Source organism: Muscardinus avellanarius (genome assembly GCF_963383645.1).
Source record: "Muscardinus avellanarius genome assembly, chromosome: 12".
NCBI classification, from domain to species: domain Eukaryota; kingdom Metazoa; phylum Chordata; class Mammalia; order Rodentia; family Gliridae; genus Muscardinus; species Muscardinus avellanarius.
In genome coordinates, this window is record NC_137798.1 from 95,779,005 (window position 1) to 95,795,896 (window position 16,892).

Sequence of the window (16,892 nt, forward strand, 5' to 3'; positions counted from 1 at the left end):
AGAAGAAACCCAGAAAGTTTCTTTTGACTGTCTCAATACCCGGCACTTTGCAATCGGGAAAAATCAGTGCCCCCTAATTACACACCAGAAATTAAAAAAGAAAGCCTAGAGGCTCCTAGGTGTCAGCATTCTATATGAGGTATTATTACCAGCTGAAACCGTGTGCACATCAGGAGAGGTAAATGAGCACCGTAAAGGTCTTACGGTGAGCGCCCACTTTTATTTGCCAGGTCGGGAATTGCCTTCAGGAGTGTCATTGCCTCCGGTCACGGGATCCACATGTTCCCCTAGGATGTTTGGGGTGGCCCTTGGACCCGCAGCCTCAGCATCACTGGGGAGCTTGTTAGTGTAGAATCCCAAGTCCTACCCCAGACCTGCTGGACCAGAATCTGCATTTTAACAAAATCCCCAGGTGTTCTCTGCGCACCTTCAAGTATAAGAAGCCCTGGACCGTTCCCCATCACGGTCTCCTGGCTTGCCAAGTTGCGGTTTGTTTGTAGACCCCCCACCAAGGCAGGAGCCACCTGACTGCTGAGAGGGAACCTAATGGTCACCTAACTCCCCCCTATGTTGAACCACTGAGGGGCTTGAGAGCAGCTGAGTTTTGTCCAAGGTCAGATCACGTGCTCTCCTGTCTGGGACTAGAAGATACTCTGTACGCAGATGATAGCATACTTCCAATCACCGTCTCACTCCTTACAGGTGGCTCTAAACTGCCAAATAGGGTTGCTCCTGATGTAGGTAGATACACGGATGTCAGGTCATTTTGCGAGTGTAGATACGCGTTGACCTGGTTGTATCTCCCACTTATTTTCTAATCCAGGGCACAAGTCAGCTTCTGCTAGCAAGCGCGCTCTCCCAGACACGTGGAGAAACAGGAAGTTGATGGCACCAGTGAATGGGACCCAGATGGCCAAGAACTGCACAGAACCTGGTAAGAAGCGGGTTCTCCCTCATACCCCAGCCCCCACCCGCAGGCCTCTGGCCTGACAGAGGTGGTGCACGTGGACAGCTCCAGCCAGAGCTGGGAAGGGCCGCTTTGTGAGCCCGGGCGGGAAAGGGCACCTTACCATGTTGAACGATAACCTGCAGGCACTCATCATTTACGCTGCTAAGCAACGCAAGTGCTTTCTTTATCCAACTAAGAAGGTCACGTTCAAGAGTTTAAAATTTTTATTTTCCCGTCTCGCAGTGCTAAGGCTAAGTCTTTTGATTTTATTGGTTAGCCCGGCCGTCTTTGTTTTCTGCCCTTGTGGCTTTCTGTGTGCGTGCGATGGCGCTCTTGAGACAGCACGTCCAGCAGCTGTGATGGGGCGGGGGGCTTTGGGATGACCCGCTAGGGGCAGAGAGCGCTGGCTCCTTCGTCTGGGGTGGAAGTTCCCAGGGTCTCCTGCTGTACCAGGAGATAGCGTCCGCTTGCTCTAAGAAATAGTTTTGATGTTTCTCTTCAGAATTCTCTAGAGAGTCAGCGGTAATGGGGACCTGGGGATGACATGTCTGTTCTACCGTCACAGGCAGGATGTGCTTAACAAGTGTGGCAGATTCCTGGCAGGAGACAGGGCACCTGCAGGCAGCCAGGCACAGGAAGCAGCCTGGGCCTCCCACGGGGCTGTTCTAGGCTTTACCTCTGGCTCCAGCTCTCAGGGTCTTTGTGAAGAGAATCTAGTGGGGCCATGAATTTGAAAACACAGAGGGAACTATGAGATTTTTTTCTTCTTATCAAAGATCGCTTTTCCGTCTGGTTGCCAGGCAGACCACATCGTCTTTTTGGGTCTCTGTGTTCTCACCTGTGAAATGGGTAGAATAGCATTTGCCTGCTCTGGGGTTGTTGGGAGAATCTGGTAATTCCCTGCATGCTCTGCGTGTACAGGAGATAGAGCCCCAGGGCAGAGGAGAGATTTGGATCGCGGTCTTTGTGGGTGTGGATGTCAAGCTCTCTGAGGCAGAGCGCCCCCATATTACAGGTTAGAAAAGGTCCAGGGAGGAGACACAGGTTACTCATAGTCATGGGTGCCCTGAGTGGCAAACGGAGCCTGGGGACCCAGGCCTGTCTGGCTGATATTTTGTTGGTTGCACGTGCAGGCAGAGGCCGAGGCAGAGGCCTTCCCTCCAAGCTGCTGCGCTGTGCCTACGCCATCAAAGCCCTCTCCTCAGAGGCCCTCTGAGAAGGATGTTTGGGGCGTGCAGGGGAGATAGACACTTGCAGAGCGGCGTGGAGACTCCCTTCTGAAAGTCCTGAGGGATCCCATCCCTCCTGGTGACCCCACAGTAGCAATGCACATCCCATCCCAAACCTGGCCCAGCACCTCTTCTCTCCTCTCCAGGGTTGAGATACAGGCCATCCTGACCTGTGTCAAGGGGCCTTGACTCATAATGGCGAATATAAGGCCAGGGACAGCTAATTGTTGGGGCCCATCCTGTCCTTTGGGGACCTGAAATTCTAGATTTGGCATCATCTACCTGGGGCATGAACCTGGAGAAGCTGATGGGGGATTTTTAACTGGATTTTTGGCTTGGGCTAGCCGGGCCCTCCTCCAGTAGACCTGTAGTGTCAGTATGTTGGCTTAGCCGGGGCCCATTTCTAATGCTAGAATCCTCTCATACTCTACTGTGGCCCCCATATCTTCAGTGCGCTATTTGATCAAAAAGTGTTCCATGGACGTAGCAGTCTGTCCTTGCTGGGTATGGTAGAGCATGGCTATAATCCAGTACCTGGGAGGCTTGAGATGGCAGGATCGCAGGTTCAAGGCCAGCCTGGACAAGTCAGCAAGACTCTTTCAAAATAAAATACACTGGGGTATAGCTCAGTGGTAGCATGCACCTGAGTTCAATCCCCAGTACCATTAAAAAGGAAAAGAAAAGGAAATAAAAAAGAGTAGCTTTCTTGTTTGTCTGAAAGTCCTGACTATGCCTCATGGAGAGGGGAAATGGGGGGAAATGGGCAATTTCATTTAACAATGTTTAATACTTGCATTATGCTTTGTGTCGACTGTTTCCAGAATAGACACCGGCACATAGAAAGGACTCGGAACATACTGGGCGAGTGAGGGAATAAAAGAGTATTTTGATGTATTATGTACTTCAGTCCTTACTGCGTTTTTGCAAAGACAGGAACACAAATCTCAGACGCTTAGTGGCTTCCCAAGACCTCTCGGCTGGCAGGGACGTCCCCGGTTATTGGGCTGCAGATGCCAGCACCCAGTCTCCTCCCAAGCCAGGTGGGGCCTGCCTTTCAGCACCCAGTCTCCTCCCAGGCCAGGTGGGGCCTGCCTTCCAGCACCCAGTCTCCTCCCAGGCCAGGTGGGGCCTGCCTTCCAGCACCCAGTCTCCTCCCAGGCCAGGTGGGGCCTGCCTTCCAGCATCCAGTCTCCTCCCAGGCCAAGCGGGGCCTGCCTTCCAGCCTCCCCTTCACCTCCTTTACATTTCACATCTGTGACAAGGGCCTGCAGTTGTAGGTCCGGCTCACTTGTGGGCATGGATTGGAGGGTGTAAGCAGGTACAAGATGCAGCCCCTGCCATCAAGTAGCTTACAGCCAAGCAGAGCAGAGCAGCCAAGGTCTTGCCGTGGAGGGAGAGCTAGGTGATGATGGAGGACCACTGAGGTCCCAGGGCAGCCCCACAGGAGGTATGTCTAGTGCTAGGAGGAGGGAGAGCTGCCCGATGGAGTGCTGCATAGTCCTGGGTATAGATGTGGCTGGCCCTCTGTTGTAGCAATAGAAAACCTCTGTTTTGAGGACTTAAGGGAAAAAAAGGGAAAGTTCTGCTTTATAACTAGAAATGTAGGAGCAAAGACTAGGAGGTCTCCACAACTCAGTTTCTCTCCATCTTTGAACTTGGTTGCATTCTAGCGTGGGAAGGTAGTTACCAAAGGTCCAACTTGGACCCTCTCAAAAAATACTGAGAAAGAGTAACCCTACCCATATGCCGGGGCTGCTGTGATAAAGGTGACGAGGTCTCCAGGTCCGATTGCGGGGCTGGGATATGGGATGCCACCCAACGGCTTCCTTCCTTTTATACAGCTGGGGGAGCCTCCCCATTGGGGATCGCAGTGGGTAAGGGCTTACATCTTCCCCACCTAACAGCAGTCTTGCCCTCCCAGGCCAGTCCTTTTAGTGAAGCAGAAAGATGGGCCTTTCAGAGCGTCATCACTGCATTCCGGTGCCCGGGCACCCTGTTCCCCAGCACTGAGGACCTGTCTCAGCGCCTAGAACAACTTTGTTGTCCGTCCGCCAGCCATTGAGGGCTGCCTGTTCTGTGCCCAGAAGAGAGGTTCTTGGTCCTGGCCACACAGGCAGATGATTTCAAAAGCTTTCTAGATATATTTTTAAATGCTTGGGTCCCACCCCAGAGTGTCTGGCCTAATTCATTAACTTGGAGTGGGCCCAGGAATCCGTACTTATTACGAGTGTGATTTCAAGAGGGAGGCAGGGTTGATGCACACAGGACCAGGACAGAGCTCTTGTGCTTGGTGTGGAGGCATCCTGACCAGGACCCCTGTGATTCATGTGCATTCCAGAGGCTGACAGGCGCTGGGGAAAATGGTGCTGGGCACTTGGTTGATGTTCAAGAAATATTCAGTGTGTGTGTGTGTGTGTGTGCGCGCGCGTGTGTGTGTGCGTGCATGCACGCGCGCGCGTGTGCGTGTGCCCACGCACGCACAGTAGGGATTGAACCTAGGGGAATTCTACTTCTCAGCTACACCCCTAGCCCTACTTTATTTTTTTTTTATTTTGAACCTAGGGGAATTCTACTTCTCAACGACACCCCCAGCCCTACTTTATTAATATTTTTTATTTTGCAGCAGGGTCTCACTAAGTTGCAGAGGGAGGGCCTCACTATGTTGCTGAGGCTGGCCATGAATCTGCAATCCTCCTGTGTCAGCCTCCCAAGTATTGGGATTACAAGCATGCACCACCATGCCCGGTAAATACTCAAATTTTGAATGAAAGCTAAGACTTGGTTTAACATAGTGATTTTCTTGAAAACCTTTTTTGAATGTAGGGAAGCTAAAAACATTTTTGTTTTATTTTTGACCAATGATGTCTATGGAAAATTCATAATTTCCCTCCAGAGATTTGAAGGCATGGCTTGGGCCTCTGGGCTTTCGTTGTTTCTTTTCATGGTCTGTGCAGAGCAAGCACTAGGAACGGGAGGTGGGTCCCCATGTGCAGACGGCGTGAAAGAGGAGCCAGTGGTGGTGGCTTTGAGGCCCTTGGGAACTATCTTAGCTCCAATTGTTATAACAAAATACCACAGTCGGTGTGGCTTAACTTGTTGCTGAATTCTCACAGTTCTGGGGCCTGGGAATCCAAGATGAAGGAGCAGGTGGACCTGGTGTCTGGTGAGGGCTGCCTTCCTGGCTTGCAAATGGCCTCACGTGTAGGGAGAAAACACAAGCTGTCTGGTGTCTCTCCTTCTCTTACGGGCACTAATCCTATCAGGGGACCCCGCCCTCATGATCTCATTTGACCCTCATCATTCTTCCCCCAGAAATCACCTCCAAATACGATCACACTGGGGGCTGTGGCTTCAACATAGGAGCCCGGGAGAGAAAACACAAACATCAGGTCCATACAGGGAGCCAGCATGTTTCTGTGCTGTCTTGGTGGTATCTTGGCTCCTGCAGTGTTTGGAGACAGCTAAGGTTGGGACCCGGTGCTTCGTAACTCTGGCCTCCAAATGGAGACGCTAGGGGCACTCTGAAGAATGCAGATGCCTGGGCCCGCCCAGGTCTGAAACCAGAGAGGGTGACGGATGCCCCGCAGGGGCTACTTTTGAGCTTCTGGGAGTCACGATTGTTCCGTCTAGACCTTGCTTGGTGGGTTGCTCTCGTCACCACCACATCCTGAAGGTGTTCCTCCATCACCAAATCCAGGTGGCCTTTGAAGTCACCAGCTGTCAGGGCATCTTAGCTCCTGGCAGGTACCAGGTCAAGGCCTTGCTATGTTTGCCTCCTGCAACTAGAATATAGAAAGTGAAAGGTTTGTTTGCTTTTCTAAAACCACGGTACCTGCTTCAGTTATTCCTTCTGTACAGTGCAATACAGGATCGACTACTGCGTCCACCCCATAGGGTTGTTAGAATTACAAGTTTATATCCATCAGCAGGTATTAACAGTGTTTGGCACCTAATACATGCTCGGACCCTTGCTTCCATTTTGGTTACTAGTTTTTCATCTGCTGACCCCAGCACTGATACAAAGCCTGGATATAGTAGGCACACGTGCATGCACATCCGCACACACATGCGTGCGCGTGCACGCGCGCACACACACACACCTATTTGTCAAATGAATTTTGAGGATGAGTTCACAGGTAAACATCCCACCAAATACTCTTGTCTCCTCTGGAAACTAAGCTGTCTGGCTTCGATGTCTTTGTCTTTGAAGGATATGAGATGCTACAGGCATCAGACCTTGTGAAGCTTGCTTCTTCATGGGAAAAACTCTTTTGGTCTGTTGACAGGTGTTAATTTACATGTGGGCTATTTGACCAGGGTGAGCATGGCTTCCTCTGTTCTGCTGTCCTCCCCCCAGAAAAATTGGGGTTGAACGAGTGATTCATCTTCCACAGAACAGCCTGTCCATTTCAGTCCCTACCATCCTGTGCACTGTGTTTAAAATGAAAATGACCCAGGCATGGAGTGCATATCTGAGGATCGCAGGTTCAAAGCCAGACCCGACAACTTGGCAAGACTTGTAGCAACTTAGTAACCTCGTGAGACCCTGTTTCAAAACAACAATTCAAAAGGGCTAGAAGTGCAACTTGGAGGGAGAATGCCTCTGGGTTCAATCCCCAGTACCATAAATAAATAAATAAATAAATAAATAAATAAATAAATAAATGCACAAGTAAATAACTAAATTAAATAAAAAAGAAAGCGAGAAGCTTGGTCCCTTCCTGTTGTTCAGGGGGACCTCAGTCCTCCCGCAGGCTCTCTGCTTTGTCACGTCTGGCTTTCCTCGTTCCAGATCTGTCTTCAGAAATGTCAGGTGTCCACGGAAGGCGGGCTGAGGGAGGCTGAAGAAGGGGGTGGCTTGGGGGTGTTTCTGGCAGCAGAGGAGGCGGTGCCAGCACAACGGGGGATCTTCTGGGACCTCATGCTTCCCGTCCACCTGCCTTTTATTCCATACCAGGTCGAGGTGCGGGCGGCTGTGGAGGGGAGAGAGTGGCGGGGTTGGTGGGGGCAAGACTCGGGGCGCAGGAGCTGGGTGCAGCCGTTGGGCGCTCCCTGGGCAGCAGGTCTCCGTAGGCGCCCCCGTGCAGTGGGCAGAGGTGTAGAAAGAAACAAGAGAAAGAAACGAGGAAGAGGAGGAGGAGGGACCTACACCTGCAAAAAGCACAGGAGGACAAGTGGGTGGGAGGTGCCAGTTGGGGTGGCAGGACAAAGTGCTGGATGGAGCACTCTGCCGGAGCGCCTTCAGGGGCCTGAGAGACAACCGGCGCATCTCAGGTTTCAAAGTTGTTACGTAAAGGCAAATCCTGCCTTGGAAAAGCAAGAATTGAACTTAATACCACGGGCAGGGAGGCTACAGTTCAGTGCTGGTCCCAGACAGCAGGGGCCGGAGTTTCCTCCTGGGGAAGGACTCCACTAAGCTAAGTGACCTCTGGAGAGCCAAGAGGCTTCTTGGGGGATAGTGTCACCAGCCAGTGGGAGCCTGATAGAGCCACCAGCCTGACCACCAGCAGAGGCATCAGCGTGCCCCCTCTTTTCTCTCTTGGGGGTGCGGGATGGAGTGACTTAGGCTTGGGGAGCTGGAGGTCGGTCGGGCTCCAGTCTCGGCTGTGCCAAGATCATGCCTGCTGGCTTGTGAGGATTTCTCCTCCTTCCTCTTTTACTCTCTTAACAAGATGAGACTGCTCTGGGCAGCTTACCAGTGGGCAGAAAGTGCCGTCTGTCTGTGTGTGTGTGTGTGTGTGTGTGTCTGTCTGCATGTCTTACTGCATGTCTTAGAGGTGGTAGTTTGATGCGGTAGAAACAGATGTGTGGGTGTGAGTCCCAGTCCTCCCCTTTCTCTCTGTGACCTTGAACAAATTACATAACTGCTCTAAGCTTCAGGTTTTCTCTTTTGTAAGGTGAGGACGGGTGGAGACTTAAGCCACATGATATATACAGAAGCACTTCAGCTTTCAGGGTGCAGGTGGCCGCCTCTGCCATTAGGGCCGTTGTGGCTAACCCCGGCCGCTGTGCGCCGGGCAGGGTTCTAAGTGCCTGTGGTATCGGTATCGACACGCTTCCCATATGGACCCTTGAGGTGGGTGCCGAAGTAACTTGTCCAGCCAACCAAAGAGCCCGATAGAGCACGTGCATGGATAATGAATAGACTTTATTTTCTAGAGCAGTTTGGGGTTTGCAGAAGACAGGGAGCTCTGCTGTTCCATCTTGGGACACTCCCCTCCATCATTAGCATTTGCCTTTTTTTTTTTTTTTTTTTTTGGTGGTACTGGGGTTCCTGGAAGCCCTTCTGCCTCCGGGCTACACTCCCAGACCTATTTTTACATTTTTATTTGGAAACAGGGTCTCCTAAGCCAGTGCGCGCGGCTGGCTTCGAACCTTTGCGATCCTCCTGTTTCTGCCTCCTAAGCGCGGGGATTAAAAGCGTGCGGCACCACGCCCGGCTATCGCTTGCCTTTGAGTGGTACATTTGTTACAGTAGGTGAGCCAGGGTGAGTACATTGTTATTAACCAAAGTCCCACAGTCTACATTAGCATTCATTCTTGGTGTTGTACACTCTATGGGTTTTGAGAGACATATACCCTAGATACTAACACACAGAATGGTTTCACTGCCCTGAAAATCCCCAGTGGAGCCAGGTTTTTAAAAATTGAGTGGTCTGAATTGTAAGCCTATATCCTGATCCTTAATTACTAATAAATGAGGTAGAAAAAAAGATGAATTAGAGACGGGGACTGTGGTATACTCCAGCTGGGCGTCCCTCTGAGAACAGACAGAGCTTTGGTGTGGCTGCTTCTGGGATGTGTCTAATACAGATTTGTTTGCAATCTAAAACAGTTTTTTTGGTTACCTTATCCAAACTATCAGGGCCATCTGCCAGCAATCTCTTCTTTTTGCCGGGCCATCTGCTAACCCCCTGACTTGCAGATTCTCCACTCTCAAAGACATGCAGGCCTCCCGTGATCCAGAGCGCGCCCACTCGGCTTCCTCTTGAACTCTGAGTAACGTTTCTCCCTGAGTTAAAAATGGAAATCATTAGACACTGCTACGTGCTGCCTTGGGTGGGAGACACCTGGCCGCTCAGCTCAATGCAAGAGCCGGACGCCTGACCTGAGGGGTGTTATACCTAACTTCCTGGTCCATTATAGGATATCATCAGAGCATAGCATTTCACTCAAATGCAAGAAAAATAGCTGTGTTGTATTGGAATCATTGACTGCTTCTCCTGAGAAGGCAACGAATGTCTCCTTGGGGACAGAGGAGGTCACTGTGTGGCTGAGAAGGGATGGTGCTCTCTGCCCTCTGAGTCCTCCCCTCCAGCTGAAACCCCAGGCCAGTTGCATTTTGCTCCTTTGGCTCCTTTGCTGTTTTGGCCCAGTGCACAGCCCAACCTGGTTCTTATAATCACTACCCAAGAAATTAAATGTAGCATCCATTTCTCAAATGTCAACATGCCCTGCCTTTAGTCTGAGCTGCTAGGGACCCCATCCCTGTTCTCAGGGAGCAGGAAATGGGTGCAGAGGAAAGGCAGGCCAGGGCTCAAGGAACAGGCAGAACTTCCCGAGGGAAATCTGTAGGTGGAGGGTTCCCTACGGGAAGGTGTTAGTTAGGGAGGACAGAGGGGCTCAGAGCCAGAGTGCCCTTCCTGGAAGCTGTGGCCCCCAGCCCAGCCTCCAAGGGTAGTGGCAGCCGTGGGCGACATGGAAGCAGATGCCTCTGTGTGTGTGCGAGCGCTCCTGGAGAAATCGCAGCGGCATCTGGGCACCTGGAGGGATGCTTACTAGCAACACCACCGCCCTCACTGGCTGTCCGAGGGGAGAGAGAAAACAAACTCCAGCTAAGAGTGCCGGGCACAATAGTGAGTAATTAGGCTTTGGGGACTTATCAAGGAGCCAGGCTTGCTTGGGCTACAGCTCAAGCCAGATGACTTTGATTTTAATATTTTTTTTAAAGCAGAAGGGGTGGGGCCCGCTAGTGGGGAAGAGTGGGCACAGGGCAGCAGTCGGACGAAGTTGGCCAGTGGCTCCTGCCTGTGCTGAGTCACACTGGGGTGGACGCCTCAGTTCACAGGTCGTGCCCTGCTCGGTGGTAGTTCCTAAAAGATGGCAACTGCAATAGCCCGAGCCTTGCCGGTCTTCCCCTGGAGGATTTGAGCTTCCCGGGAGGCAGGGATTTGCCCCCTTCAACATGGCTCTAGGGTTGAGGCTGGAGTCAGACATACACTTAGCACAGGGTGGCCGGCTGCACAGACCCCTTGTTCTGCCCATCGGGGCTGCAGTCCCACATAGCGGCCTCTCCCTGGACGGCCCATGTAGTCTGGGAATGGCTTGGGGCGGCTCAGGACACTCAGGAGGATTTGGAGGTTACGGACATGGATTCTGGAGACAGACCTGCTGGTTTCCAATCCTGCCTCTGCCCTTGCTAGTTCTGGGCCCTTGAACTAGCTAACCTTCTAAGCCAAGGGAAGGAGCAAGGTTTGTTCAATTCACTGATACATCCCGAGCTCTGGAACCATGCCTGGTGCTCATTGGAAGAGGGTGCGTGTTGCCAGGCTTGGTGGCACATGCCTGTAACCCCAGTACTTGGGAGGCTGACACAGGAGGATTGCAGGTTTGAGGCCAGCCTTAGCAACTTAGGCCCTCAGCAACCTAACCAGACCCTGTTTCAAAAACAGAAAAGTAAAAAGGGCTGGGGTTGTAGCTTGGAGGCAGAACATCCCTGGATTCAACCTCCAGTGTCCCCCCCATCCCTCCAAAAAAGAAAAAGAGTATGCATGCCCTGTGAGGGGGCGTGTGTGCTTGCAACGGTCTTACCGTACCTCCTCCCAGGCTTGTGAGCTCTAAGCATGTTAATCATACAAAGGGCTTCGACAGTGCCTGGCAGACAGTGAGTGTGATGCTCATGTTCGCTGCCGACATTGTTTCTGGGAGATAAATTGAACTGTGACTTTATGATGAGTCCTTAGAATGGCCTCTGATGAAGACTGGAGGGGGAATTTGGCGAAGGCAGCACTGCTTTAGTTTAAGTGAAAATGCCGACCGACCACCTGGAGCTTGTGCTGGCTTGCGACAGCTCTTCCGAGGACCAGAGCTGCTGGCTGTGCACGGCTGACACAGTGGCCCTCGGTGCATTTGTTCCAAACCAGCTACTTGCTGCCTGTGATGTGCAGCCCAGTGAGTGAGAGCTGGTGTGGGAGACCAGGGTTCGTCCTCTGGTCCTGACACCCTGGCTGGTATTTGCAGAAGGCTGTCTTTGCGCTGAGCCTCGGCTTCCTGTCTGTGCATTGGGCACCGTCCTACAGGCTTTGAAGGACTAAGCAACCTGCTCTGCGTATCTGCTACTGACTGCATGATTGTAGCTGATGCCGGACCCTTCGCAGAACATCCCTTCCTTGTGCTGTAAAGAGACCCAGTTATTTGGGGCTCTTCAGATGTTAGCCTTTTATGGATAAGACTTGGGGGAAGCTTTTTCGTGGCTTGTGTGAGACCAAGGCTTATAGATGGAATGTCTCTCTAGAACAGAAGGATGAGGGAGGCCATTTAGATGATCCGTCTCCATACAACTCTAGTGACTCCGCCACCCGTTACTTCATACTACAAATGTCTGCCTTTCAATCCATTATGCATGCCAAGTTCAGTGAGAGCCGGGCACATCCCACACCAGCTGGTTTGGCTCGATACCTAAGATCTGCTTATTGAAACAACCATGTGTTTGAAGAGCTTAGCCTGTGGTGACGCACGCTTGTAATCCCCGCCGTCTGAGACAGGAGGATCGCGCAGGTTCGAAGCCAGCCTCAGCTACTGAGTGAGGTTCTCAGCAACTCAGTGAGACCCTGTTTCCAAATAAAATATAAAATAGGTCTGGGAATATGGCCCGGAGGTAGAAAGCCTCTGGGTTCCACCCCCAGTAACACACACACACACACACACACACGAACATCTTAGCCTGTGTCGGGGGCTGCTGGGGGCAGAGGATGGTGGGGAGCCATCCTTGGTTTGACGGTGGCCCCTGGCTGTACATTGAGTGGCTCTATCTGCTGGGCCCTTGGAGAAATCAAAACTGACTTGGTTGGGAGCCTGCCTCCACTCTAGTCAAGAGGACAGAAATGTACAAAATGAACCTGTATTAAAAGTGTGTGGGGGGCACAAGGTGCTACAATCTCTGCAGGAAACAGACAGGAGTAAGTCTTCCATGTCGGCCTCTTAGAGGGCACCACAGGAAGGGTGGCACTGGAGATGGCAAGGGTGACTTTGGAAGGACAGTGATGGGGCACACGCTCAGGTGGTCTCGTTCTAAGGGCTCTGCACACCCGGCTTCACTGATCCTGTGACAGTCCTTGGGGGACAGGTGAGGGGTGTCATCATCTCTGTTTTACAAAATCAATGAGTAAGGCACAGAGACCGAACGACTTGCCTGAGCTCCCCTACTTTGGAATTGGCAGAATAGGGATTCAAACTTGGGCAGTCTGACTCCAGAGCCTGTGGTCTTTAGGGGAAGGAGTGGAAGGATTATCCTGGCTGAGGGAGTGGTCAGTCTGGGGTGTTGGCATGGAGGAGGGTTTGGTTGACAAGCCACCCTGTAGCGTATTCTGGCAATGTGATCCTTAAACACCCAAGCTCTGCCATGTACACTGGCGCATGCCTGTAATCCCAGTACTTGGGAGGCTGAAATAGGAGGACCGCAGCTTTGAGTGCAGCCCATCAATTTAGTGAGGCCCTTAGCAAATTAGTGAGACCCTCTTTCAAAATGAAAAAAAGAGCCAGGCGTGGTGACACACGTTCATAATCCCAGTACTTGGGAGGCTGAGACAGGAGGATCTTAGCCAGCCTCAGCTACTTAGTGAGGCCCTCTGCAACTTAATGAGACACTGTTTCCAAATAAAGAATAAAAATTAGAGCTGGAGGTATAGCTTGGAGGGAGAATGTCCCTGGGTTCCATCCTCAGTACCACACACACACAAAAAAAAAAAAAAAAAGAAAGAAAGAAAAAAAGAAAGAAAGAAAAAGGCTGGGGGTGTAGCTCAGAAGTAGAATGCCCCTGGGTTCAATCCTCAGTTTACTAAAAACAATAAAACAAGAAAAAAGAGAAACAGCTTTCACGCTCTATCTTGTAGGCCGTGGGAGCCACTGGGGGTCTCTGAGCAGCTGTGTTTTAGGATGACAGCTCGGCTGCCATCCTGAGATGTGTGTGTCCTTAGAATAATGAGCATTTCAGGTTAAAGGACAGTGGAGGCAGGACGAGTAGGAGCTGCCATGGAGAGCCTTGGGCGAAGGCAATCGTCTGGTGTGTGGTGCCAGGGAGTGGACTGAGAGGCAGAATGTGTTGGACTCTCGAGGTGGGAGTCGTGTGTTGTGAGCTGTAATCATAGGTGGCCTCGGTGGTGGATGGCGCCACTATTTTCTGAGATGGAAGCACAGAGAGTTCTCCTTCCTTCCCCACCGCGTGGACCCTTTTCCTGAGCACAGAGGCTGGTTTTGATCCTGTGTACCTGGCAGATGCTCACTGGCCATCCCGAGCTGGGGCACTGGGACTCAGGAGAGGAATCCCTTCCCCAGCAAGCCCTCAGGGTGGACGGACAAGATGCTTGTGATCGTCACCTGCAACCTGGAGCGACCCCGAGATGCCTGGCATGGCTGGAGGGCTCCACCCTGCATGCGGGAGCCGCGCTGTGGCGGAGTGGGCACCTGCCTGACAGATGGAGAGCGTGGGGTGTTCCCGGCAACAGCGTCGCAGACACGGGCTGGGAGGAGAACCTGCTAGATCTGAGTGGAGGAAGGCCTCTCGGTCGGTCTTGGGTTTCGGGCCTTGGGCTTGGTGGCTCCTGAGGCTAGACCGTGCCAGGTCCGGTGTGTGCTGTTCCCGGAGCTGGGCTGGGGCCCGGCCCTGGCGAGGTGTACAGAGTAAGAGAGTCCTCTCCCCTCCAGGCGCCTGGCAGGTGGGACGGCAAAGGTGTGATTCTTGCTCTCTGCCGGCGAAGTGGAGACGGGCGTGGGTACGCAGATCCCCCTTGCGTTCCTCCCACACTCACAGGCACCCAGTCGATTACGCTTTTATTCCAGCTTGCCTTAAACCCGGTAGGATTTCAGAGGCATTTGTTATAAGCAACATCAGAGGCATTTTAGCAAACCCATAGGGGAGAGATGGTGAAATGTGGTGTGTTGTGTATTTATGACACAGAAGGGGAAAGACTTGTGGCCCTTGCTGGGGATCCCCGCACCAGAGTTGCCCCCGGGCATTCTTTTCTGTGCCCACTCCATGAATCTGCAGGGTGGCAGCCGAGTGCCCCTCCTGAGAGAGGATCCCACACCTCTCGGGTACCTGGGTGGAGGGTCCCCTGATGGGTCATCAAAATGCTTTATCACTGCCGAATAAGCTTCCTCCCGAGGTGGCTGGCCTTGCTGGCCTGGGCACCCTGGCATTGCAGATCATCGAGGGATGAGACGTGGGGAGAGCCCGAGATGAGGGTCACTGCGTGAAGACTTCTGTCTGGAGAAACCCGGAGAGACCTGCAGGAGTGTCGATAAAGGCGATTAATGGAGTAGATAGAATGATTTATAAGCTAGATTAGAGAAGCTGAGCAGCTCTGGCTTATTAGCTAAGGCCCCGTGACAGAGGGCTGCGAGGAAGGGGCGCCCAGACGGCCTCACAGCGTTCACCCGGCTGCCGGGGGCCGCTCCCGGGGACCGTTAGGCCAGGAGCAGCAGAACCCACGGGAGCTTTCTTCAGCTAAGTGCCTCTAAAATGAAACCCTGGCTTCCCAACCAGCTTCCCCGGGAAACTGCATGGCAATCCCATCTCCTGATGTTTCAATTAGCCAGGGCAGCGTGCTGGAGGGCTCTGAGAGAGAGGGATGCTGCGCTGGCAGCGGAACGCACTGGCTATACCAGGGCAACTTTCCGCTCCTTAGTTTCTGGGTAATACTTCTATGGGCCGCAGAGCAGGCAAACCCTGGAAAGAATTGCTTTGAAATCTCTCGGATCACTTAAAACTTGCGTGTGTTTTCCTGGCCAGGCAAAAATCCCAATGTAGTGCACCGTCCAAAGAGCTAAATGACTTGCGGGCCTTGGGTGACCCACAAGAAAAGAAAGGAGGGGGCGGCGGGCACCTAATTTGCAGACCACTTCTGCTGGGAGGATAATGCTGCTCCTGCAGCCCCCAGCGCACCACGATTGTTTCATAATTGCCTGGAGCAAGTTGGAGGTGATGCGCGAGACGGTGGAGGGAGGCAGTGGATCCCCATTGCCTCTGTGCTCAGGATCACACGTGTCCTTATGAAAGGCAGGTGCAGGGAGGGGCCTGGGGGTCTGCGTTTCTGACAGGCTCCCTGGTGCCCACGGTGCCGTCTGCTCAAGACCAATAGTGACAGCGTAGAGTCAGCCTGATGGGTTTGGCCCCAGCTCTCCCAGTGAGCGGTATGGCTTTGGACAAGTTTCTTGGCCACCTCAAGTCTTAGTTTTTCCATCAGTAAGATGGGGTCACAGGGCTTACCAGACCAGAGTCCTGACAGAAGGATGGGAGATCATACCTGCTGACCACTGAGTCCTGTCATCCAGATGTGGCCAGAGGTTGGCCATAGAAAACGTGGACCCTTGGAGCTTGGTCCAGCAGCCCCCAAGCTGTTTCAAGGAGTACTGGGCCACATGGTGGTGGTCCCCATCTCCCCATCCCTGAGAATGGCTATGAGGTAGCACTGGGGAAGACCACAGACTCAGATTCTCTTGGTGGCAGATTGGGTCACAATAGGGAATTCAAGGTTCTGAGATATCCGGTGGTCCAAAAGCCTTTAAAAGTAGATTTTTCAAATTGTGGTAACAACAAAATTTGCCACGTTTGCCATTTTTAAGCGCATGGCTCCATGGTATCAAATCTGTTCTGTTCCCGTGTCACCATCACCATGTCTCTGACCTTCATATCGCCCCCCAGTGGAACTCTGCACCGTTTGCCGCTGGCTCCGCGTCCTTCCTCCTCCAGCCCTGGGAACCATCCTCCTGCTTTGTGTCTGAATTTGACCCCTCCAGAGTCCTCCTTAGGAATCAGCCAGTATTTTTTCTTTTCTTTAAAAAAAATTTTTTGTTGTTGTTTTTCTTTTTGTGGCACTGAGGATTGAACCCAGGAACACTACTTTACCGAGCTATATCCCCAGCCCTTTTTATTTCAAAACAATGCCCTGGCTACCCTGGGATTTGGGATTCTCCTGCTTTACCTTCCCGACTCTCTAGGATTACAGACATGCGCTGCGGCGCCTGGCCCTTTGTGTCTGGCTTCAACACTTAGCATACTGTCCTCAAAGTCTGCCCGTGTTGGCACGTGCTACGGTTTCCTTCGTTTTCAGGACCGAGTGGTAGGCCATTGTGTGCCTACATCACGTTTTTCTAATTCGTCCATCGATGGGCACTCGGTCGCTTCCGCTTTTCAACTATAGTGAATAATGCTGCTGTGAACATGGTTGTGCAAATATCCATTTGACTTTTCAATCTTTGTATTTACCATTTTGAGGGGATGGAGGTTGAGTGAATAGAAAAAAATCTGAACACTCTCTCTAGCCACTGCCCCAGCCCTCAGTGTAATGGTGGAGAGGGACCACCGAGGTCCTTGGCCAAGGTCCTCAACCCTGGCTGGCCACTAGGATCACCCAGGGAGCCGGGCATGGAGGCTCACGCCTGTAATCTCAGTACTTAGGAGGCTGAGCTTTGATGCAGGTCTTAACAATTTAGTA

General features: G+C 52.2%; 1 protein-coding gene across 2 annotated transcripts in view; it reads left to right on the forward strand.

Annotated features, from left to right (window-relative positions):
- The window catches only part of SLC24A4 (solute carrier family 24 member 4), a gene marked incomplete at both ends in the record, with an annotated part of 156,266 nt that overhangs the window by 1,079 nt on the left and 138,295 nt on the right, over positions 1-16,892 (forward strand). For both annotated transcript variants that reach the window (XM_080708130.1, XM_080708131.1), the window contains one exon: positions 824-934. In XM_080708130.1, coding sequence (XP_080564256.1) covers positions 824-934 — 111 coding nt within the window. The remainder of the gene's footprint in view (positions 1-823; positions 935-16,892) is intronic.